Source organism: Pieris napi, chromosome 12 (genome assembly GCF_905475465.1).
Source record: "Pieris napi chromosome 12, ilPieNapi1.2, whole genome shotgun sequence".
Taxonomy (NCBI): Eukaryota; Metazoa; Arthropoda; class Insecta; order Lepidoptera; family Pieridae; genus Pieris; species Pieris napi.
The window spans coordinates 11,545,408-11,571,613 of record NC_062245.1 but is presented as its reverse complement, the minus strand read 5'-3'; the positions used below and the strand labels follow the sequence as shown (position 1 = coordinate 11,571,613).

General features: G+C 32.3%; 3 protein-coding genes across 8 annotated transcripts in view; 2 read left to right on the top strand and 1 right to left on the bottom strand.

The window, feature by feature from the left end:
- The first annotated feature begins 996 nt into the window (after positions 1 to 996).
- LOC125054330 (pescadillo homolog) lies at positions 997 to 4,778 on the top strand. Its single transcript, XM_047656137.1, has 6 exons — positions 997 to 1,173; positions 1,299 to 1,532; positions 1,617 to 1,988; positions 2,069 to 2,792; positions 3,291 to 3,484; positions 4,465 to 4,778. The coding sequence occupies exons 1-6, from the start codon at positions 1,150 to 1,152 to the stop codon at positions 4,735 to 4,737; spliced, it is 1,821 nt and encodes a 606-aa protein (XP_047512093.1). The 5' UTR covers positions 997 to 1,149; the 3' UTR covers positions 4,738 to 4,778.
- Positions 4,779 to 6,264: 1,486 nt separating this feature from the next.
- On the bottom strand, positions 6,265 to 11,095 carry LOC125054329 (protein pelota). The gene is made up of 7 exons (XM_047656136.1): positions 10,923 to 11,095; positions 10,606 to 10,849; positions 10,269 to 10,523; positions 9,269 to 9,491; positions 8,200 to 8,392; positions 7,291 to 7,397; positions 6,265 to 6,648 (listed from the first exon to the last, which is right to left on the bottom strand). The coding sequence occupies exons 1-7, from the start codon at positions 10,961 to 10,963 to the stop codon at positions 6,551 to 6,553; spliced, it is 1,161 nt and encodes a 386-aa protein (XP_047512092.1). The 5' UTR covers positions 10,964 to 11,095; the 3' UTR covers positions 6,265 to 6,550.
- Positions 11,096 to 11,688: 593 nt separating this feature from the next.
- Positions 11,689 to 26,206, top strand: part of LOC125054611 (restin homolog) — a 54,469-nt gene continuing 39,951 nt past the window's right edge. For 3 of the 6 annotated variants that reach the window (XM_047656607.1, XM_047656609.1, XM_047656606.1), the window contains exons 1-2: positions 11,691 to 11,956; positions 12,319 to 12,605. In XM_047656607.1, coding sequence (XP_047512563.1) covers positions 12,383 to 12,605 — 223 coding nt within the window. In that variant the 5' untranslated portion in view covers positions 11,691 to 11,956; positions 12,319 to 12,382. Of the gene's footprint in view, positions 11,957 to 12,318; positions 12,606 to 26,206 lie in introns of all 6 variants that reach the window. The other 3 variants (XM_047656605.1, XM_047656604.1, XM_047656610.1) reach the window with 3 other exon arrangements.

Below are 26,206 nucleotides of genomic sequence, written 5' to 3'. Positions count from 1 at the left end.
TCTATCCAACGTTTAACTTTTATAAATTTAAAATTCATACAATCAAAAAAAATAATCTTATCCAAAAATGTAACTAGCTCGAAAGTCTCGAAAATCGAATAACTAGAGTTCTTTCTAGAAGAAACTTGTGTTCTTTTAAATAATTGGACATCACTATGTCCTCTCTAAGAGGATAAACTCTTTCATTCGCACTTATGTAATTATTTCGTCAGTGAAAAGATCATAAATGGGTGCAGTTCTTATTGAATTTTTATTTTGTTGCAATTAGGTAATATACCTACGGTTTTCGGCATTCATAGAGCCTACGTCTTTACAACTGGTTCATAGAAGTACAAGAATTTGTGATTTTGTATCACTTGCCCCATAAAACTGAAGCACGGAATCATACTTTTTGAAACGAAAGAAATATGAATACTATCCTACACTTGTAGGTATTGACTATTGGATTGGGTCGTGATTCGTGAATCGTGATTGCACACGCTTCACACTGGGAGCATTGACCCTTTTTAATTTAATTTCGTTTTATATTTTAAACTTCTTGTTTCAAACAATTTATCAGATTTTAACTCGTAAATTGTAATGCGGATTTTTTAAATAAGAATATTAAAAAATTTAAATGCTCATTCCACAATCGGCTTTCTTCCACTCATACTTTTAGCTAAAAGCAACAGATTTATAAATTCGTTAAAATTCGTAAACCGTAAACGTATACATAGTAAATAGAGTCAGATAAAATTTAAAGTAATTTAAATTTTAATTACGATGCAAGTCCAAAAATCCCCATCACTATTCAAAAAAATAAAAATGCTAGTTATTCACACTTCGTAATACTGCTGACTCTGTGTTTGCAACCACAGACTACATTTCAAATGTCAATACTACGGTGTTTTTTTTTTTAATATTGTGTTGTTCATTGTTGAAAGATAATACATGTGAATGACACTGTCAAAACTCAGACTCGAATGTAAATCTCGATATGAATGATAAGATAGTCATCTGTCATTAGTCAACTTAAGTCAAAACAAGCATGGTTAAAGTTTGAAATGCGCAGTTTGTGAATATAATATATTTGTGTTTTAATAATTTAATATCATATTTGGCAAAATAATTGAGATTTAACTATCGATAATAAATTAAAATAAATCCACAATGGTCTCTAAGAAGAAAAAGAAGGTAATTTTCAAATTATAACCAAACACGTGTCTATTACAGCGTGTTCACGTGTTTTTATTATTTTATATTTAATTCTCTTAAACAAACAATATAAGTTATGTTCTTTTTTTGTATTCACATTTTAGTATTCATCTGGAGAGGGAGCGCAGTTTATGACTAGGAAGGCCGCATTAAAGAAACTTCAACTGACTCTAAAAGATTTTAGGAGAATCTGTATTCTGAAAGGAATATATCCTCGTGAACCACGAAACAGAAAAAGGGCTCAAAAAGGTGCTGGGGGCATTAAAACTCTGTATCATACTAAAGATATAAAATTTCTTTTACACGAACCAATAATATGGAAGATCCGCGAATTAAAGGTACTAAAATTAACATTTCAAATTATTGTGCTTGCAATTATTAGCCTTTAAGCTATATGTTTCATATTCATATACATTTTTTAGGTATTCCAACAAAAAATTCGTCGTGCAAAATCATTGAAAGAACATGGAAAAGTGAAAAAATACTTCAGAGACTACCCTGAAATCAATATTGATCATATTGTAAAAGAAAGATATCCCACTTTTGTTGATGCCCTGAGGGATTTGGATGATTGTCTTACTCTATGCTTCTTGTTTAGCACATTCCCTTCATTAAAAAGGGTGCCAAGAGACCAATCTATGCTTTGTAGACGATTGACAATTGAATTTATGCATGCACTGATTGTTGCAAAGGCTATTAGGAGAGTATTTATCTCTGTAAAGGGATACTATTATCAAGCAGAATTAGAAGGACAAACAATAACATGGATTGTTCCTCATCATTTCTCTTTCCAGGTACTATTTATTATTTGTTGTCAATACAAAAAGTTTTTTATTATTATAGATGTATTTATTTTTATTATTCTTATTTTCAGCCACAAAGCAAAGATGAAGTTGATTTTAAAATAATGTCAACATTCGTAGAGTTTTACATAACAATGCTTGGTTTTGTCAATTTTAAACTTTACAATTCACTTAACTTGGTATATCCTCCTAAATTGACTGCTGCCTTTAACTCTGATTCTGAGAAGGCCCTGGTGGATGAACAGGCTTATGTTTCGGAAAGAATTGCAGCTATGAACCTTTCGTTAGCTAAAGTTGTAGGGTCAAATGAGGTTGAAGAAGTTCCTGAAATGGATGTATTTGAGACCGATGACCAAGATCCACTCAAGATTGAAGAAGCCAGAAAAGAAGCTGAACAGATTAAAGTTTTGAAGACACTATTCAAAGGTTTAAAATTCTTCATCAATCGAGAAGTACCAAGAGAGCCATTGGTTTTCATAATTAGATCTTTTGGTGGTGAAGTCTCATGGGACCGTGAACACTTTGTCGGGGCTACATTTGATGAAACTGATGAGTCAATAACATATCAGATTGTGGACCGTCCAAGCATGGACAAGCAGTATTTATCAAGGTACTATGTTCAGCCGCAATGGGTTTTTGACAGTGTTAATACAAGAACTTTACTTCCCATAAATAAGTACCTTATGGGCGCAACCTTGCCACCTCACCTGTCACCATTCATTGACAAAACAAAAGACCAAGTTTACATACCACCAGAGCAGAGAGCTCTCAATGATCCCGATTACAAGCCTCCTGGTAAGTAAACAGCTGAAAATTTAATTATTGTGACTGTTTTTGTTCTAATTGTAGGATATGGTATTCAGAATCGAGATACTAAATTTTACTTAGACATAACATTTATTACAAACGAAAACACACACACATAAACACACAAAATAACAATAGTTAAAGAAAAAGATAAAATAAAACATCAAAAACAATAAAAATTAAAAAATTCCCTTTTGCCATTTGGTTCGCTTCCAGTGTGCAATGTGTGTGTACTGTGGTTGTAATTAGCCCTGGCTCAGATAAATATCAATCTATCCCTAAGTTTATGGAAACAGTAGTGAAATATGGGGTAGGCTCATTCCCCTGCCTTAATCTTTTTTATACATTATCAAGTAAGTGATCATCCTCTAGTAAGGTACAGGTAGGTGGCCTTCTCCACAACCCTTTCAAACAACAAATTTAAATCCTTTTTACTATTAATGTTTTTATTGTCATGCACAAGATTAAGTGTATAATTGGTTAAAGGTGATGATGAAGATGAATCTGAAGATATTGAAGAGGCAAGTGACGAAGACAAGGAGGAAAAGAGTGATGAGGAATCTGAGACAGAAGAGCAGATTCTTACAAAGCAGTATCAAGCTGAAGTTGCTCAAGACTCTGCTTCTGATAATGGTGATGAAGAAGAACTTGACGAGAAAAAGAAACTATCTAAGGAAAAGGTAAGATTTTAACAGAAGTTGCATAATAGTAAAGTAATTTAATATATATTATGTACATTAGCTGATGCAGCACCATATGCATCAACTTAGAATAAAGTGTTTCGTCTCCTATGGCTGGACCGATTTCATTTAAATTATTTGTATTTGAGAATGATTTAGAATTACAATTAGAGTATGTATGTTGGGTCCACTAGTATTTTAAAATAGATGACTTTGACAAAGCTTTCAACACAAATTAGATAGTTTAGTTTGTATATGTATGTGAAGTATAATTTAAAATCAAAATCATTTATTTACATGATTTTATGTAAAGATCAATAAAAAATGTTAGTTGATATGTGTGTTAAAGAAGGTATTCTGAAAGCATAGAAACAAAAAAATTTAATGATATAAAACATGTTTTTTTTTTTATTAATCATACAATCCGTCTTTGCGACTATAAGTAGATACGTTGAGAGCTTTTTGACGTGTTAGGCGCTACTCCCAGCGGAGCCTGCCTATTCTTATTTAAACTCAGTCTGTTGGGTTGTCCTGATCAAAAATGTCTCGCCGCTTTTTTAGTCGTCGAGTAGTTTCTGGTATAGTTAGCTGTCCTGTTAGCTGATTGGGGTGCTTTTGAAGTCTTAGTTTGTAGTTATACCCATGTGTGATTATTTCCTCTTTTACCATGGGCATATTAAGAAATTCATGGACTTCTGTAGTTTTGAGAAACCATGGGGTGTTTGATATTTGCTTGAGTATGTAATTTTGAGCTCTTTGTATTATTATTATATTTGAGGCACTAGCAGATCCCCAAAACTGTATGCCGTATGTCCATATGGGTTTGAGAATGGTTTTGTACAAGAGCAACTTATTGTCAGTGGATAGTTTTGAATTTCGTCCCATTAGCCAGTAGAGACCCTTGTATTTGTGGTTAATTTCGTCTCGCTTTGTTTGAATATGTAAACATGTGACTACATTTTGTTGTTTTTGATTCCCAGAAAAAGAAGATGGCTGTCAAAACTGGTATCACTCATAAAGAGCATCCTTACCAGAAAGAGATAGAAGACAAGCAAGCTTACAGACTCAGAGAGAAATTAGTTCGGAAGAAGCACAGGAATTTGTACAAGAGCATGAAGGCTGGTCAAGAAAAGAGGAAACAAGATATATGGTTATTAAGAAAGAAAAGGCGCCTTCACGATGAAAAGGTTAAAGAGGAACGGAAAGCTGAAAAGCAGAAGCAGAAGGCGGAGGCTCTTAATGCAGCATTGTAATCAAGATATATAATTGCTAATAAATATGTTATCAATGTAAATTTGTGTTTTCATTGTGAACAGAAATGTTCTTTTAAATTCAAATTATTTCTTTCAAAGATCTTTTGAATAGTAAAACTATTAAACACTAATTTCCTAAAGTTTCTGTTTAAATAAGAATTAATTCATAAATTTCAGATATGTTTGGCTTTGTTCTTTCTTGTGATATTCAAATCAATACTTTGAATGAACATTGAAATCGGTTTCCATAGTCACACAAGTAAGAACTATATTGTTGACTTTTAAAGTCCATGCAAATCAATGTCCTGATAACGAAATATTTTTACCTACTCTTTCATCGTAATTTTTTAAAAGATTTCATGGCCATCGTTAATTACGATCTCCATTAATACTAAACCAAAATCCTATTGAATGAGGTCTTTATTGGTCTCTAGTTAAAGATGGCATTCATAACTAATACCTTTTTTTCATCTTGGGTTCATTTAGTAAATATTTATAATAAGTCTTTTATATAGTCATATTACATAGTATTTTAAGGCAAACCAAGCAGGCTAATAGACTTAACATTGATATACATGCTTACAAAAAAGAAAGCGCTTAATTACATACTTTATGCTCCATTAATGAAAGAAATTAATTTTGGAGGCTGCTCTGCTGCGTCTTTACAGATGTCGTCCACAAAATAATGGTGGAAGAAAATTCATTTCTCATGGGTAGAAGGGTAGAAGGACTCCTTTCTCCGCAATTAGACTCGTGGTTGGTCCGTTGTGCGTAAATTCATTTCTCATTCATTATAAAGCCGTTTTATGGGATTTGATGTATAGCAATAATAAACACCATGTGTAAATGCTTGATTTGTATTAATAACAAAAACTATTAAATTATATACAGAAATTAAATTTTTCTAACTACAGTAAAACGGAATTTTATAATATCACACTTCAGTGTCAATATATTTACAATTATCTATGTTAAAACATGTCAATAATTAACAACATAAGATCTGATAAAAGAAATATAAAATGAGACAATGTATCTTATAAATAAGCGTATATAGAGGGACCTACACCCGTACAGTAACTTTCAATAGAGACTGTTCCCGACGATTTCTATACAAGTTTTTTCATATAGTAATATGGCAACCTTTGAATTACGCGATACAAACTAAAATCGGGATTGGGAGTTACAGAGTACCAATGCAGGCTGTCGCGTAGGCGATTCGATATCTAGGATATAAAGAAAATTCCCAAGGTCTCAGAAATAACCCTATATACGCCAATTACGTTACAAGCAAGGAAAAGACAGTATGGTACACCACTATAGTTTCATTATTTTAAAAATAAATAAATATTAAGAGCAAAGTTTTTGTCTTATTTATTATAACTTAACAGCCAATAATTGCCTTAGACATTTAACATTTTAATAAGCTAATGAGGACCATTTCTTCAAAACTAAACAAATTCCCACTAACTTTAAAATTGGCCTCGCAATGTCTATCTAATCCAATTGAAATCTAGGGAACTATAATAAATACTAGAGAACGCTCTTATTATCGGATCGATTTTACATGCAATTTGTTTACTCATGTTGTCATCCTTCTGTTAAGCTCCAAATACCTGAAGCCCTAATAGAATTACCCATACAACAATTAAAGTTTGACAGAACTATTCGACTTCATGAACTGTACGAATACGTTAAATCGAATAGTAAATGTCAAATCAAGAAAATGTATGAAAAACGTAGCAAGTATGGGTAACAAAAAATCGTATTCCTCCGCATATTAAAATGTCAATATTTTGACATAACCTAAAAATTAATCAGAATCCGAGTAATCGTATTCAGCATCACTGTCCTCGAGCTCAGGCATGGGAAAACGTAAAATAGCTGCTACACCAGTTAGTTGATCCAACTCTGAAATGTTTATAAATAAATATTACTTTTATGTTATCATCCTTCAGATTTTAACACAAACTACCAGCAAATAGATATATATATTTGATGTAACTAAAAAATGTTTAAAAATAATATAAACAAACGTGTGACACTCGGGGACTGCCGCGGTAAAGCTATCGCACAGCATTATTATTAATCAACTTATGCAATTATAATTATTAATTTATGCAGTATTTTTTTTTTTCTTTGATATTAATTCAATCAACCACTCTACCAGACTCAGACTGACACGCCTATATAGTCTGTATCACTCTAACCGCGTACCGGCTGCACCGGCCGCGCTTACGCTACGTCACCGATCTCGTCAGAGAGATGTGAGACGTAGTATGCGTTCTGTCCCGCTCTAATTAAATAGCTTTTGATAAATTTTGGTTAAGTCTATTAAAATTATTAAATTGTATAGTTTTAGTATAGCAATGCAATTGATTTTTCTATATGCGCAATTAACACTTGCTTACAGTGAAGGCAAATAAGAGGGACATGGGCATGTCATAAAAATATTTTTTAAGACATGATCTGAGGCCAAGATCCATGACTGAGGCCACTGAATTATAATTTAATTATAGTATAAATAAATTAAAATAATTGATATCAACTCACGTTCACCAGAAACATGCATGCTAGAAAATATCCTGACATCAGCACCGTTGTCTCTGGCCGAGTCAACCAGACCGACATATTCTTTACGCTTCTGAATGTCTTGACACCTGAGTAAATAAAGTAAATATATAATTAGCAAATTATTACTAAGAATATTTTCATTGTTTACACATTGTGAGATGAATTTTTTATTTATTGATTACATGACCATAGAGTCAAATCAATTAGAATAATAGAGTACAATATTTAATTTTTTTTATTTACAGTATATAAAGGCTAAATTTTAACAAATAATATTATAAAACTATACTTGATTTTTCACAATTACCAAAAACCTTTTGCTATACATTTATCTTTTTTAAGTAAGTTTTTAAATCTCAGTATATTACCCCCCTACGCTTCTAATACAATAAAAAATTCAAATCGTTAATTGGTGTGTGTGACTTATATTAATTGGTAGCTCTTATAACCAAACATTTCTTTTAAATAAAGTTCATCTGTACGTGGTGTATAGCCAAAACAGAGGTTTTGGCTATATTTTTTATTTCAAAATTGTAATATAAAAAAAGATTATTTAAAATTCTTAATTAAATAATTGCATTGAACTACACAATTATATACCGGAGTCCTACCGGTTTCAAGAAAGGTACACTATTATATAAAACTGTTGTTTCCTTTTATCTCATATGACCATGTCACCATAAAATGATAAATATTATAATTTGTCATAATATTGTGCTTTGTTTATATAGGTGTTTGTTATTTTTAATTTTCAGTGATTTTAGAGTTTATTCATTACAATTTAAAATCAAATCCATACTTTTAATATAATTAGTATAGGTAGTGTACAAATACTATTAAGGCTTTCTCTTGTCAAATATTAATTACAAAATAGATTCTAATGCATACCTAAATAATGTATCTGAAATCATCAGTGTTTCAATTGCTAAAGCTTCATTTGCTCTCAAAACATCCTTCTTTCCATAAAATGCCTTTGCTGGCTCCAATTGCAGCATTGTGTAGAAACCTTCCAGCAATTTAACTTCACTTGCTGCTTTTGTGTCCGATATCTTGGCCATTACCGATGGCTCTTGTAAAACTTCTGTAATTATAACCAAGTTTTATGTCAAATATATGTCTGCAACAGATTGCTTCGCCACCTATCTGTATTCCAACATTGTCATTATTCAATCACTTTTTTGCGTAGAGAAAAATCACTATGTTACAAAATAACCTGCATTATTATTTTGATAAGACAGTACTACACAAATTATAAAGTGTAATTGAATCATAGTGACATATATATTAATATTATAAAACTACCTTATTGCGGTTTGTAAATAAGATGTTTTTAGCTAGCTGATCTATAGTCGTATTTTTAATTAGACGAAGTCAACTGACGTTTCCGGTGTTGTCAGTTCTTAATGAAATAAAAATAGTGTTGTGACAAAGTAAAAACCCCTGAATTAATGATCGGTGATGGCACTAGTCGCCGCGCCGCGCTTTGTAATAAGACGTCATAAAACTGATTGTAGTTACATAGTACTAGTACCTAACTTATATCATAGCACTTTTATACAATTTTGAAATAGAAATAATATTCTTTTATTGTTTGAAATGATTAACCATTCACACTCACTGTTCTTTCATCTTGAACAAGAACTGAACGCATCACTATTACTTTGAATAAGGCAACATTATTTTGCAAAGTGACATTAGCTACTGTCAGTTGGCTTCGTTTAATTAAAAATACGACTATAGACCAATTGATATTTTTTCTAATTAAAAAAAATCTCTTTATAACAATTTGATTCCTTAAAACAATTTATTTTAAATGTGATTAATAGTAATATAATATTATTACATAATAGGTTAAGATACTTGTATGTTCTCCATTCAGAACTCAAGATTCATATGCGTTTTGTATAATCTTAGTTTTTTCCTCTATGTTCAAGCAAGAACCTAAGTTTTAACTTACCTTTAAGTGAGTGTTTAAATCCCGATGAAGCCTTGACCAGCAAGAATTTTGATTTATTTTCAATAAGAAGCTTATTGTCAGTTTTTATTGCTTGTTGCATCATGTAGTCATAATATTGATCCTTAACAAATCCAGGGGATGCAATAATTATGCATTTGACAACACTAAAGTCTACATGCCTGAGTATACCTTGCATTACAGCTTCATAAAATTTAGCAAGTCCCTGAAATTAAATATGAGCCATCTTATTCATAGTAATAATAATAGCCTTAATTGCTGTAAAATAATTATCCTAGTACATAGAAATGTGAAGTACTATTTATAGTGTTAACACTTATAATTAATGGGCAAGCCAGTTATATAAAGATATAGCCGGCATAGATATTAAGTTATTATTCATTAATCATTTAGCTGAGATTTTTTCAAGTGTTTACAAGTGTTTCCTTTGTGCAATTAATTGTAGCTCTATGTCATGTGGTTGTTGATGAGATTTCTTTTTTTGAATGTGTCTTATATAAACGTGAATTGTAAGTAATGTATGTTTCTTATAAATCACTGTTTTTTGAAAGATGCTCTAGAGTCTAGGGCAATGTTAAAGTTATGTGTAAGAATTTCCTCATTACTAATAATATTACTTTTGATAACCTACTCTTGGTTGAAATTTCTTCTTCTATTTATGATCACTTGTACCATTGTGTGATCAGTATTGAAACGAATTTATTAATAACAGTGACTTTTTAACTATGTGTCATTTATTTGTCAGAATAAAATCAATTTTGTTTGTGTACTTTCTGCCGGGAGAAATCCAAGAACATTTTTAGTCATTCTTTTTAGGAAAAATCTATTTATAATGAATCATTTACATGGAGCCAAGTTATGAGTATGTAATATATTATGCAGATATGCTAAGCAGAAAACATTAACTCTAAAATTTAAAGCTGCATAGGTTTTTTATAACTAGTTTATACAACAATCTAAAACATTTATTTTAAAAATATACCTTTTCATGCTGTTGTGTGAAGCCTCTCCGCTTCCTAGGTATTGTTATATCTATCTTTGATCTGACTAATGTCATTGATGATGTAATAAGGCATACATGAGCTAAGCCCTCTTGCATTACCACTGCAGCAACATCCGCCGAGGTTGCTGGATCACACGCCATATCTACTCGTTCTAAGGCTACAGAATCCCATTGTAGCTTTCGCAATGTAAACTTCCTATTTAATTCTAAGTCTAATGTGTGGTATGCCCCCATCTAAGGTTTTACATAAAAGTTATTATTTTGCAAATTAGGCTGGCTTAGAACATTAATGTTATTTATTTATGTATTTAGTTACCTTCACATATTGATTCTCAACAATATTCCGGCCTTTCAAACGAAGAACACATGCTTGTGTATCGAAATCAATATTTTCCACGGTTATAGTAAGCGTAGTTCGAACTCTACTGCTTGTCGAAGAGCCCGTCGACGACTCATTTTGGACTTTTCGTACGGTCGATGCAGTAACAGAATCTCCTTCAGCTATTAGGTTGTAAGCATGCCACATATCCTCAGATTCCTCAGATATAAGACCGATGCTCCTGAAAATTGATATAAACAATAGTAAATACCTAATAATGTGACCTAAGGCAATATTTAGAAATAAATACTTACCCACTGCCATCTTTTTCAATGTTTTTAAACACTAACTTCATTTTTATTTTATTTGTAAGGGGACTAAAAAATAGATTTATTCATTTTTTATTACTCCAATAACTCAAGATATATTCAGGGATAACTTATAGTTTTCATTGTACTTCGCAAAATATTAAATATACAAAATTGCTATGAACAATTAATAAATATCACTACAAGACTACAAGTTACAACCATCACCTTGTTGACTCAAAGTCAAACGGCAAACCATAGTCCACACTCCACAGATGAATTAGTTTTAAGAGACTCTAATTTCGGACTTTTCCTGTAAAACAACTGTGAAAGAGTTTTGTCAATTAGAGTATATTTTCAGTTTACAAAAATTTAATACATATATTAGCCGTAGACATATAATATGAAAGTTAAAGTAATACAAATTCGAATATTTCGGGATCCTAATTACGATGATATAAAGAAATATAGAGGTTCTTGAAATATTTTAGAAATACATTGGTCATCGATTGGGAGGAGAAGTAACGGAATATTTTTTTAACGTATTCAGAAATTAATACAAAAACTTCAATAACATTCTAATCCTTTATTTATTAGTTAGTTTAAGCAAAATCCATTGTGAACTCAAATACGATTGATATTTTCTAGTAACGTAATGCTGTATTGTACAGTTACCGCAAGTCTTCGGTCTACAGATTCTTCATCTATGGTCATACTGTTGTAAATATGAATGCTTGTACTAAGTAGTAAGTACTGACAGCAACGTCAGTTGTCGTGTTTAGATAATTTCATACAGGTTTAAGTTTTTTTGTCGTGTGATTTTCTTCTATCTCGTAAAGGTGATTGTTGACGTAAATAATAAAATCTGTTTTACTGAATTGCGATCTAATTAGAGCGTAAAAACGGACAAGACGCTATATTCGGTAAATATTTTTTATACTTGCAGTGAATTGCCAAGTTAATCTTAGTGTGAAATGTGTTTCGTGCTGTGAATTGTGTGATAACGTTTCTAACGTCAAGCCCAGCTGGTCCAACGAGCGGTAAAATTTTGCGATCTTTTTTCTGATGTATTCCAAGCTTTTTATATCCTATTATTATTCCTACAGCTTCTCAGGTTTAACGGTTATCAGTTAGAAACCTATTAAAAAAAAATCTTGTATGATATACCTATAATTAAAATAGAAGTTTAGAACGCGTGTATGACGGTACGCTGTATTTTAACATAGATTTTGGTAAAGCTGAATGAAGCTGATAAATATTGAAATGTAATATATTTTCTCTTGTCATGGCCGTGATCCAGATAACGCGTCTTCAAAGTGCGCGGGAACGAAGATATTTTTAGTTTTTAAGTCGCGTCATGTTTTCAATGTTTCGGTCGCTTATTATAATTATGCGATTTCAGTAACTCGGTCATGATTTAATAAGGATGCGGGAGTTTTATTAAAAGTGCTATAAGTGAATAAAGAATGAGTGATAAAAATGAGTTGGAGACGACGGGAATACCTCCGGCGCCGTCGTCGGTTTCCTCGGAAACATCTGTAAGCACCACTGCTTCTACGATACCTAGATCGGAATCTTCAAGACCTAATACATTTTCGAAGCCATCTGGCCTCAAGCCTCCATCAAAAATTGGAAGGCTCTGCTCTAATGCTGCACCAAAACCTGCAGTGCCAATATCACCAAGATCTGGTAAGTGGAATATATCTATAATTTTTATATGGTTATTACATATTACAAACTGCAATTGACATTTGATGTTTGAAGACTAATAGTTGTTACTCAGGTAATATTTATTAAAATTTATATTTTTATTCAAGTTTTGCATCACTACTTTCAATGTTTTTTAATTTTTATCACAACTGGTAAACATTGGTAACAATGGTAGAGGAAATAAAATAAGGTCACTTTGCTAGCAAAGGGAATTATTTTAAATATTACCATAAAAGTAAAACTGATAATAGCAATATGATTGTTTTATAGTCATCAAAAACAACCAACAACTTGTAGCCTATAAAATGACTAACACCAAAGTTTATAAAATCTAAAATATATTCCAAAGTCGTTTTGTATTGATTAATATGTGTTTTTAATCTTACGGTCTTTCTCAGACATAAACTATTATAAAGTATGATTATTACCTTGGCTTATTTATAAATATGATTACAAGTTGATGATCTCAGCTTCATAAGTATCATGAAATCAATGACGGAGGCATTTCCTAATATAACTGGTTCTATAAGTATTTAAATAATTTAATAGAGTATTTATTAAAAGGTATTTTTTTTTCAATTTGATATGATTTATGAAACAATGAGTAAATACAAGAAGCCATATTGCAACAGAATACATGGCCTTGCATTTGTAATTTAAGATGATCTTAAGTTATAATTGAAGCTCAGATAAATATAATGTCCCATATTAGTTAAATAATACACTGTGTGTTGTTTTTATTTTTATTGCATGCAATAAAGTATGAATAGATAAAATAAACACATAAATGATGAATTTCAATACAATTTATGCAAATATTATTGACAAAACAGTATCCTAAATAATGGTCATAAAAATGGTAAATATTTGTTTGACTTAATGGTCATTAAATCAACAAAAAATTTGGTATGAGATGAGAGTCAGGTTATTATGTAAACATCTACATCCTTATAAGGAATTTTACAATTATTATAAATATGGTTAGATATTTAACACAAAAATCTCCAATCCAAGTTTGTAGTGTTTAAACAGAAAGATGCAGTCGAATTTCATTGTAAGAATAGTAATTCACATAAGAATATCTACAGAAATCTGAGGCCCAGAACTAAAATGTTGTTGCGCCACTGGTATTTTTAAAGTTAATTTAACAAGCCCTATGCACATATTATACTTTCATAGATTACATCCAATAGGCAATAACATTCTATTATTTGCAAATGTTATTTTTGTGTCAGATTTCGAATTTATTTTTTATGTTCATTGAATTTCACCTGATGCTATTTACAACAAGTAATTTGCTTCGGTTTGTGCGCATCGATCGTCTGACGATTCAATGCACTTAACGATTTCTCTCACTTCATGATACTAGAACGTAAATATTAGGGTTCTGTATACGGAAAACTAGTATTATCTAGTATTCTGTATCCAGTTTTCCAATATAACATGCGTTATTATTATTTAAATGATTCTAATCCTTGGGATTGATTTGATCCAGTTCAAATTTGTATGACTCAAAACTTGGCGATTAAAAAGAGTGGCGGAGAGTTTCTTGCTAGTTCTTCTTGTCCGCTCTACGCCTTTAACTTGCGAACTGGTAGTAAATGTAAATTTTGGAATCAATTTACCATCTTTTCTGTTCACGTTCATAAGTGTACTTGGTTACCTATATGAATAAAGTTATTTTGAGTTACATAAATATGCTTTTATTATTATGTTTACGAACAAACCAATGAAGTCATTTCTGTAATATATGCTCGAAAAGCCCACGCTTTCGTGCTTCATGCAAAACAGGGACGCTTAATGCAAAAATAAGCACCGGGGCATGTTTATGCTTTTCTGTAGATAGACGGTTTTGATATATCTAAACATATTTATTTTTGGCTTAGAATTTCTGTATCAGTTTCATGATCATTTGTCAATCTAATAAGTAGGTGATCAGCCTCCTGTGCCTGACACACGCTGTCGACTTTTAGTGTCTAAGGCAAGCCGGTTTCTTACGATGTCTTTAAACGTTCTAGCTAATATTAAATACGCACATAGAAATAAAGTTCATTTGTGCACAGCCGGGGATCAAACCTACGACCTCAGGGAATAGAGTAGCAGGCTGAAGCCACTAGGCCAAATCTGCCCACACTTGCAACACTTGATATATCTAGGAGGGAAGTTACTACTTGAGGATATAGGAAATGCTGTCGAACAATCGTGCGACGCTCATTTGTTTTCCAAAAATGTATTCTATATTTAAAAATATAATTTAGACAACAAAAGCAATGTCAGAAATATTATCTTTCATAGAAACTGTCCGGATTAAGTTTGCTTTTAGAAAACTATAATTACGCGAGGATTAATCCAGTTTCAAACGAAAGTAAAGCTAACGTTTTTTGAACTTGTAATCAGCAAAATCCTGTTCTAGTTAATACCGGTTCCTGACATTGCCTTCGTTACGTTATTTACATAACTCGGTGCCGTTACTTCATCTCAGTTATGAGGAAGTGAAGCGAAGGTTTTGTCTAACTGTTCATAGAAGGTGATTGCGCCCATTGTGTACTCTATCGGCATTTTATCATAGATGAAGCGTGACGTGACTCTACGATATTCTGAATAGGAATATTTGATAATACACAATTAAGGGTCTTATTTTATTAAGTCTTCGACTTTCTCTGTAATTGGATTAAGATTGGTTCCCAATATACGTTTAATGTGAGAATACAGTAATTTTATTCGTCGTACTATCTGTGATTCGCGCGTTATACCTCGATCACGCCGTTATAGGCCCCATAATCCCATACATTGGGAAAGCCTTTTCAAATTCACTACCCGAAAAATACTTTTAAATTATGTATTATTAGCAGAAGAATTCAAAAAAATGCGTCATAAATTCGTTTGCAATTTAAATTTACAATATAATTCTTTAAACATTCAGATTAAATAAATTTCATTTCTTTAAACAAGTTTTGTTTGTAAAGAGTGAAGTCATGTTTTTATCGTTTTATCCGAAATTTATTGTACTTTCACCGGCAGTAAGCAGTAAGCGATGTACCTACTAATACCGTGTACAGTAGCCAACGGTATGAGTAGGTTTGAGAAGGCGTAAAATGTTTACTTTCAACATAATGTATGAAAATTTTTACGACTACGCTAGATGTACACGATTATGCACTTGGCTAATTGTGTTCTTGTGATTGCCAGAGACATAATGTTTTGTATGACCTTATAAAAAAATTTGGTGTACGTTAGCTAAGTTTCTAGAACATTTATCTCGATAACGAAATTTAGTACCTAAATCTTAATTTATATAAAACACGTGTCACGTTGTTTGTCCGCGATGGGCTTCTATACTACTTAACCGATTTTAAATTAAATTTTCACACCGTGTGTAGTTTGATCCAACTTAAAAGATAGGATGGCTTACATCTTAATTTATAGCCGCAATACTATTTTATTGCAAATTATTTGTTTATTATTTGATAGTCGCAATTCTAACACATGGCGCTATGTTGAAAGTACCAACGGTTCACATAAGCTACAATTTAATGGCATAACCACCAAAAAAGCATGTTGGTCTCTATGACTGGTGTTCTCCTACCGTTTCCCTTAAATAGTTTACTATAATATTACAAAAACCTTAGCCGCAGCAACGTTTGGCCGAGTCTGCTAGTATGACATAAAATTCAACTCCTAAGCTTAAACTTTATTCATTGAACCCTGGTTGTATGGGGAGAAAAATTTAAGAAAATTATTAAAAAATAGTTTTATTTAACGAACCCATAATAAACCCATATGGGGGTTGCATAGCAAAATTATGGTTTGTAAAAAGGTACTAAATAAAAAATCATATTAAGGCGAAACAAAGTTCGCATCAAGTAGTTAAAACTATGAAACTGATGAAGGTAAAATGAGCATGCCAATTTAAAAAGATTCTTTTCTTCTCATTTACTAAAACATAAGTTACTAGATTCTCTTTCATACTAAATACAGCTTTATACGACTTTAAAGCCTCTTCGGTCACGAGTCTCGACCTAATTACCAAGCTATTGAGTCTAAGCCAAACATCGTAGCTCAGTTGGACATGCACGATTAATCTATGCCTCGTTTTAGCAACTACAAAATTAAAACGTTCAAACTGTTTTTATAGAAAACGGGGAAAAACGGAAGTGATAGTATAATGAAATAAATTTAATTTTAGAACACATTTTTTTATCGATTTTTAAAATAAAAATGAAATTGAACTGCAATTTCCTTTTTATCAAGCCCAGGACTGACCTACAAATTCGGTATTATTTTCATGTTAAGTAGTATAATGAAATAAATTTAATTTTAGAACACATTTTTTATTGAATTTTAAAACCAGTCTAATTTATTTTTTGTCAAGCCCAGGACTATTGACATACAGAGTCGGGATCCTTTACATGATAGTATAATGACCAAAATTTAATTTTAGAACACATTTTTTTATAGATTTTTAAAATAAAAAGGAAATTGCAGTTCAATTTCCTTTTTGTCAAGCCCGGTATTCTTTTCATGTTAAGTAGTATAATGAAATAAATTTAATTTTAGAACACATTTTTTATTGATTTTTAAAACTATTTACTAGTTCAATTTCCTTTTTGTGTATTACATTTTATTTATAATTACTTACCCACAAGGTTGTCTCATGTCGCTTCGATAATTATTTCCAGTAATTGAAAGTAAGATAACGTTTAAACGTAAATTTTACGTTGTGAATTAGTTAATTTTATATTTGTTGTGCATTTGTTTTTGTCAATTTAAAACTGATTTTATTATTATCTGGTCAAATCGTTTCTTTTGTATTTCTTATGTGCTAACAAATGTTTAAGGCGAGTTCAAATTCTTAAGATAATATATATTTTACTTCTGATTAGTATTCCTATAATAGATAGTCTAATTGCACTCTTTTTACTAATGTAGTGTCTCGTCTCTTTCTGTTTAATTGTTTTTAGGCTGTGATGAAAAGCGACAAATGAGCACTTAACGTACGACTTTTTAAGAATAAGTAAAATAACTAACAGAGTTGCTTTAGAAATATATATATGAAGAATTATATTAAAATATTCTTTTGTACATTAGACTTGAATTGATATTATTATTCAAAACGTGGAGCGTGTGTTTGCATTCAAATGCCAAAACTAATTTTGTATCGCGAGTGGTTAACCTTGAAAACAATTTTACCGCTTTAGCGTTAAATAAATTGACAATTTAAGAATATTAAGAGTTGTAACGTGTTGAGGTTTTTACACAATCCCAGATCAGGTAGAATTATATGCACAATAATAAAATTAAATTTGACAATTTATCTGTTATGTGAAATATGCAGAGCTCTGTTGGGCCACGTGGAAAATGTGAAGGTGGTGATGGAAATTACCAAAAAAACTGAAAAAAATTAAGAAATTTGATTTTTTTTTCAATTTTTCGTTTTTCTTTATGTCCAACACAATCCTCAGAAAATTATACATACAAAACAATTAATTCTTTCGAGAATTCGCGTGCCATAAAAAAAGATACAAAAAAGGTATTTCTATTTTTTCCGAATTTTAAGTGTAGCCCGCGTAGGTCTACTGTGTTCGAGTTGTACGAATAGCATTGAATTTTGAATACAGAACCAGCCCATGAACGTACCCTCGTTCGATATGGGACTAACTTAAAAATAAAGAAGAACAAAATTAACCAAAAAATTATGTCAAGGATGTGAATCACTACGTATTTAACAGGATATGACGTAATTTCCTCGATGTATAGGTTGTGATTTAGAATTTGATTTGGTTATAGGGTAGAGCTTCCTTCGACGTCAGAGCAAGAATTAAATCGAATCCCAATCAAAATAAACTCGAAGTTTGCTGAATTGAAATAAGGATATTTTTTCATGTTATTCATTTAATTAGCGGGAATTTAGCAATATTTGTAATCCAATTTTTTTCCTGTTTGTTTTTTTAATTTTTATAACGCGTTTTATGAAATATATTTTATTTCTTTTTAAAAATATCGGTTGATTGTTTAAGCGTTTTATCGCTTATTATAGCGTGTCTCTAATTTATACACACTATTTTTTTCCTTTTTGATTCCCATTTATAGATACCGGCAAACATCTTGAACAAATGCCTGCGCAGAAGCGATTTTTAGGTATCACTTGGGGCTGGCGGGGGGGCGCGGCGGCGGGAGAGTGACGTGTCGATCGCGTGATTGGTAAATCAGTTGACGTTTGTGTCCCGCGCTGCGCAAACTTTCCCCCACTCCCTTGTTTAATGTTCAAGATGTTTACCGGTATCTGTAACGTAGAAGGTACCTGTACCCCAGGGACTGGAAACTTGAAGTTTTGACTGTTGATGGAATGAAAAATAGTGCACTAAGAAACATTATCTTGAAATCCTAAGACAATGAAGTGCAGAGTCGTAGCCAGTTATTGCCTTCAAGCTATTTTCGATTTTCATCGCTTCATTTCCAAATTGTTCTCCCGATTCGTGCCAAATTGATTGCGCAAGTTACGGAAACGGGGCACGATAAAAAGTTTTGTTGTCATTTGACACGCGATTTATTTATTGTAGGACCTCTATCTTCTATCTTTAAAAGAGTACCGAGAGTTTTTTACGCCGGCTTTTTCTCTCGGCCTACACCCTCTGTCTTCTTTGCCCATGAGTAGGCCTTCAAATTTAATGACGTGGAATAAGTGATACATGTATCTTATGTTCCATAATAAACATATTTTATTTTATTTTATAATTGCTATGACTAGTCAAAACATATCTAGACTGAAGACTAGATTTATTGTAGTCCTGTAACTAATCGTAGGCCAGTGCCATATACTTTTCTTGGCGGCTTAAATTGGTACTAGCGTCGCCATCTTGAAATGTCAGGTGTCAGTGTCAGTTAGCTCTCAAATACAACTATCTGCCAACATCTGATAAATACCCAACTCAAAATGGAATTATTTATTTTTATTCCTTGCATTATTACAATGGCAAAGTTTTAATTATCGAACGGTTCTGATTGCTAGGTATCATAAAAGATATTATATTAATAGTACAGGTAACAAAACCTATCATATCAGTTGTTCCTAAGTTTGTGACACAATTATTTAAGCCTAGAACTGTATTTTCTAGATACTAGTATACATTGTTTTAAGACATTTCAATAAATCATTAAGTTAGCCTGCATCACTTCAAACTATTCCCCTTTAGTCCATTGAAAAGTTACATTTGGGGTTGCGTTTTTTAGAGGACGCAATTTTATTTTTTTTATGTGTAGGGGTGTGCAGTGTAAAGCTAAAAACAAGTTTGTGGGGTCGCCACCCTTGTCCCACGGCCGCCATCTTGGAAATAGGGGTTGAAATGGTATTCACGATATATCTCTTAAACTATTTATTTGATAAAAAATTTGTTAACAGTTTTTGTTGCAAATTAAATTCTCTACAACTTTGGTACAGTAACTTTTTGTCGTAGACTGTAATCAAATTAAATCAAATCAATTTCATGACGAATACAAAATAAAAATTAATTAATATTTAGGAATCTAAATTAGCTTGATATAAAACCATGCCACCATTCGAGAGGTCCGGCGTACATGACCTTCAAATAGAAAGTTATGAAAGGGATCCGTCTTTTATTTGAATTTACCACGTCAAGCGTCTCTTTGTGATAATTTTTTTAAAATTGTAAAGCCTTAGAAATATCCTCGTTCGTCATGTTTTAGTCCCTGTACTTAAGAGGTGATTGCTGAAAAATGAGCTGGAGACTTACCATTTCATAACGGGCTTAGAACTTCTTTCAATCATCCAGTGAACACTCGGTCTCACCCAGTCTAAGCAGGATGTCTTTTGGGAGATGGCAAGTGTAACTGCGATATATTCCAATTTATTGTAGAGAGCTGGGCTAGTTGTTTCAGCGCTATGCCATTTACTTTCACTGAAATTTACACATGAAAGTTGAATTATTTAAGTATAATATCAGACAATATTTAACGGCATTAGTTGAAGAAGGCGAAGACTCATTTTTCTTTTTTCTTTTTAAAAGACAATTCACACCAATTGACCTAGTCCCATGCTAAGCTGGTGAAGCTTGTGTTATGAGTACTAGGCAACGGATATACATACATATTATAGATAGATATAAATACATATTTAAACACCCAAGACCTAAGAACAACACCAAATGCTCATCACATCGATGTTCGCCTCAGCCGGGGATCGAACCCGGGACCCATGGATTCGCAGTCAGGGGTACTAACCACTAGACCAATGAGTCGTCATTTTAAATCTACGTCCTTCGAATCTCACAGAATCAGGATTAACGACCGATCCGGTTGCCAAACTCCAAAAAAGTACATTGTTTCTTTCCATTTTTCGTATCGTTTCTTGAAGTATGGAAAAAATGGTGGAGTTGAGTATCCAAATATAGCAAATTTTTGACACTTTGAATTCATGTTGTGACGAAAATGTATATAATTACATTAATTTAATGTTTTACAAAACTAATTGTTATGACGGGCCGGCGCGCATGTGTGCTCTAGCTCTCCAGTCTCCACTGCGCCCCCCAGTCCACCCCGAAACACTGACACAGCAATTTGTGCTGGGATAGGGCCTTAAGCACGACATATGAGTCCCGTATATCAAACATTCATAGTCACAAGCTTGTCTTGAGCGCTGTCAAATATGTCAATCTTCATACAGAAGAAATGGTTTGACAGCTACAGAATCTAGATTTAATTGACGCCCCTCTATAACAACTATGAATCTTACCTAGTTCTATAAAGTATTAAAATAATACAAGCATGAACTAAAAACCTGTGAATGAAACAAGAGAGTTCTTTAAGTTACAGTTAAATTTTATTTACGCCTAAAATCTGAAAACTTAGCATATCTAGAATTTAATATAAAAGTTTTTAAATTTTCCCGTCTTTATTCTTCTTCCAAAAGTGTTATTAACGATTTTATTATTAAACACGAATGAGTAATTAATTTATGTATATTTTTAATAAAAATGTAAGCTAGAAAAGTCCCTGGAGGCACAAGTGCAGGAAGTAGAGAGTATTATTATAAAAAATCTAAAAAAAAAACTTTTTTACATTTGTCTTAAAGCTAAGATAAGTTCAAGGTTAACGCAATGACGTCTCATTTCTATGAACGCGATGTTTGACGTCGCTAATCGTCTTAGTTATAAAAAGAAATAACTTTACATAAGCCATATTGATGCGTAATTACATAATTACATTGTAAACATTGATTCTCATAAACTGTCTTAGTATGAACTATAAAAATAATTACAAGTATGCACTACCCCTGGCTGGAATAAAAGGTATAGAGGGGTGGATTGAAATGGTGGCGAGGATGTGAGACACGTGGAAGATTTTGAAGGAGGCTTTCACGCCTTAATGTCATAATGACATCTTAATATATATATTTCTTGTGTGCGTGTGTATGTGACTGAACTCCTCCTAAACGACTGGACCGATTTTGATGAAATTTTTTGTGTGTGTTCAAGGGGATCTGGGAATGGTTTAGATTCACAAATCAGCCCGCCAGATGTTAAGGGTAGTCCACCCCTAATTTTTATTTTTTTATTTATAGATAAAATTTTATTTTTTATTTTTTTTATGTTACAGAATTAAAAAATACATACAACCCCTAATTTTCAACCCTCTACGATCAACCCCTATTTTTTTATTATAAATGATATACATGGCAAAACGACGTTTGCCGGATCGGCTAGTCTTAATGTAATCCTGATTATGTAGTACTCGGGTTCAGGCTATTTTTTATTTATTATGAATTAAAATTGTGAGATTTGGGAACCCTTTTGAGTAAAAAATCAGCGAAACATGCTAGGTATTCCGTAAGAAACCTAATAAAAAAGATTACTACATTTATTAACAAGTTACAGATAGCATTTCCCGACCAGCCCTGCGATTCTGTAACTCACTTTTCGAACTCACACAGCGGTTTTCGCATCGGCGGTCGCTCTGAAATCAGTCGTGAATGTCATTCTGAAAAGGTGGGAGCTTGTAGTTTATTGTTTATTAGAATGCCAAATCATAAAATGACTGCTTCACGACTGATTTCAGAGCGACCGCCGATGCGAAAACCGCTGTGTGAGTTCGAAAAGTGAGTTACAGAATCGCAGGGCTGTAACTCGCGGTAGTGTGTGGATGCATCTGAGTGAATGAGTGAATGTGTATGAGTGTGTAACTATATGTTATCTTAAGCTTTTTATAAATTTGACGAATACTTAAATGAACCTAATCCTTGGGATTGATTTGCTCCAGTTCAAACAATTTGTATGACTCAATGCTTAACGATTAAAAAGAGTGGCGGAAAGTTTCTTGCTAGTTCTTCTTACCCGCTCTACGCCCTTGACTTGCGAACTGGTAGTAAATGGAAATTTACAATTAATTTAACTTATTTTTGACGTTCATAAGTGTACTTGTTTACCTATATGAATAAAGATATTTTGAGTTTGTTAGATTTCATCATCTCCAACTCTGCGTAAGGTGTGTTCAGTAGCCAGTTTAACAGTTTTTTAAATGTGAACGGTGAGCGAGATAATATTAAGACGCCTATTTAATTTCTGAAAATTTGATACTCTTGTACGTTCCCGAATGCTATTTACTTCGAAAACGTTGCTTGCAATAAAGGGTCATTGACCCTTTCCACAAATTGTGGTATTTGACGAACATGGCAGGTAATATGATATACCTGAAACGTGATCTTGAAATCATTACGGGCTATCGCTTTGCTCGTCTGTTTGCGCAGGCGCGGAACATGCAACGGTGTTTAATTACTAATTCAGTGCCTTTTGCCGATGCCCTTGGTTATCTAGCTTATATCTAAGGCATTTATTACGCCCCTCTTTTACAAAATTAAAATCAGAAATTAGAAACTAATACGGCTTGTAGCACTTACTGTAGCATATTGATGTTGGTCTATATAAAATAGAACGTTTTGTAAAGAAGTTAGGTTTCATATTATATTTATTTAAATAAATTAAAACTTTATTTATATGACAGAAATATGGTTGTGACATGGTTAATCTAACGCTTAATACTTCGTTGCAAGTATACAGAAATATAGCGAAATTAAAATTATTCAATAAAAAGGTGGGCAACTTTCGAGCAATTTCTTCCAACTAATGTGAGAAAAAAATAGATAAGGTGAGCGCAAGAAGTGCAAAACTACATAAGACATATAGTTAGACAAAGCTAATGGAACAAAGCAAAGCAATTAAAATATGTAACCAGTGAAAAGGACAATAAAAAAATATATATAATTACACTATTATATACTTTACAAATAATAATCATAATTAATCCCGCAGCACATTGCGCTGCTTATATTTGTCTATTTCGTAATTTCTAGTATTGTTTACGAGACGAAGGCACGCGAAAGATAAACGTTTGATAACTGAAAAGCCAGTAATGTTTATTATTACGTTCATGATAGGTCGTAGATATCGCAAATCAAATGATATTTAATTTCGTGAGATCGTGCTCAAACATTTGATGCGGTGTCACACCTCGGTGATTAACAGTCAAAACAAACGGGTACCGAATCCCCCGGTAATATAATACCTGAATGATTTTGATACTATGACTTATTCATATGAATTACATTATTATTGTACATTTGGAGCGATAATGTAAAACTCATCGTCCTCAAAACCATACACATATGAGGCGCTGTACAGAAACCGGTGAAAACAGATTGTCCTCTCTTTCCTTGCTAACCACGGCGCTTAGACATGAGCTACCGAAGAGAGAGAGACATATTTTGAAGTTGCTGCCTCTTTTCTTACTCGTTACTGCCTGTGGGTAATGAAGCAGACGTACTGGTTATTTCAATTATTTTCGTAAGCAGGTGATCAAACTTCATTGCCCACTATGGTTTTGCTGGGAGGTGACCCCTATTAAGACACAGAAGGCTAAGGTAAACAGTAAATGTTGAGCGAAAAGAAATATTTTTCTATGGTCTATTAAGATTTCCTTCCTGCGATAATCCTCGAAGTTTAAGCCGCATTGCACCGTTTTCTCTCGTCTTGTCTCTTTTCATCACAGCGTAAAAACAATCTGGCAGAATGAGACGAAACTTCAGCTGAAAGAGTGCAATCAGGCTGATTTATGAATAAAAAGTTAAAAATATGTAAAGAACTAGTCTCTTTACATATTTTAAAGTTAGTTAAGTTCCTTTATTATATACTAGATGGTGCTAGCGGCCATCGCGATTGGCAAAAGCAGTTGGTTTGGAGTTTACAGAAGGCAAAGTCATCGGGATTGAATTCAATATTTTTTAATTGTGAGGTTATTTTAAAAAGCTTAAAGGAATTGATAATTTTAATAATAGACTTTGATTGTCGTTTCTTTATTTTCAGGTAGGGTAACCTAATTAGTATAGTGTGTTGGTACTAAAATAAAAACTTTATTTTCAGAGCAAGACAATTTTTTATTTGAACTTTCAATTGCAAATAAAATATTATCTTATAAATATGAACAGATTAATTAAGTGTACAAAATATATATAATTTAATTTCACTAATTTGCATAGTTTATTTTCGAGTATAAACTATTTTAAAGTAATAGAAGCTTAAATTATTGTACTACGCATGTATGTATTTTACTTACATCATCATACATATCTCCTACTGGCTAGTTTTGAAAAAAACATTAAAATTCCGCGAATATGTCCACAGATGACGCGTTGTTTTGAACGAGTAATATTTCGCAACTGGCTGTTTACTTTGTAAATTTAAATCAGTCCTATTTACATCAATTTCGCTGGTTTTCTTTGTTTCCTATTTTAGGTTATTCGATTTCGAATTTCGATTTGAATAAAGTATTCACTGACACCTTTTACAGTTCACGTTTCTGATTATAATAAAAGTAATCAAATACGTTTTTTATTCCCGACGCCACTAGACTGTTTGCTCAACGTTTTTTGCATTTATATAAAATTTCCTTTATAATAAAATCTCCCGATCTATGGATTCTGAGATAGTCAAAAGACGATTAAAAAAACTGACGAGCTGCTTGCCTATTCTCACGTCCGTTGGACGCCCTTGATTTGAGAATTGGCAGTAAATGTAAATTAATAATAAAATTAAATGCTTCTACATTTAAATAATTTTTTTTATAATGTGCAAAATTGTGTTCTTTATTTCTATTTGATTTTCTACAGCGTGATAATCTAACTAAAAACTATATGAAATAACCATTTGACGATAAGTTTACCACAGTAAAAATGAACAATAAATAGAACATGAACAATGCCCTGAGTCCCCTAGGAGTTAACGGGACTTAGTAAGACGGTGAAAGGGTAACAATGAATCGTCTATATAAGCATATGTCTACAATTATGGGAAAATTAATATATAAATATTAAGATAGCGGTCCATAGATAAATTATAAATCACAGACGTTTAAACATCACAGATAAACGTGATAGCAACATTTTACTGTCTTTGATACTCTATCGTCTGTATCTGTCGAATTGTGTTTACGATGTGATGAAAACAGATAGATAGGAGTACTTCTAGGTTAATCGGTTCGGGTGGGAGTGTCCATGGCTGGTGCATGGCACTTTG

What these genes read in the sequence shown, in the direction of transcription:
- LOC125054330 (XM_047656137.1), top strand. Translation starts at nt 1,150, where the DNA reads ATGGTCTCTAAGAAGAAAAAGAAG. An exon ending in TCCCGATTACAAGCCTCCTG is followed by an intron (nt 2,793 to 3,290) that starts GTAAGTAAACAG and finishes AATTGGTTAAAG; the next exon opens with GTGATGATGAAGATGAATCT. An exon ending in AGAAACTATCTAAGGAAAAG is followed by an intron (nt 3,485 to 4,464) that starts GTAAGATTTTAA and finishes TTTGATTCCCAG; the next exon opens with AAAAAGAAGATGGCTGTCAA.
- LOC125054329 (XM_047656136.1), bottom strand. Translation starts at nt 10,963, where the DNA reads ATGAAGTTAGTGTTTAAAAACATTGAAAAAGATGGCAGTGG. An exon ending in TTGAGAATCAATATGTGAAG is followed by an intron (nt 10,524 to 10,605) that starts GTAACTAAATAC and finishes GTAAAACCTTAG; the next exon opens with ATGGGGGCATACCACACATT. An exon ending in TCACACAACAGCATGAAAAG is followed by an intron (nt 9,492 to 10,268) that starts GTATATTTTTAA and finishes ATTTAATTTCAG; the next exon opens with GGACTTGCTAAATTTTATGA.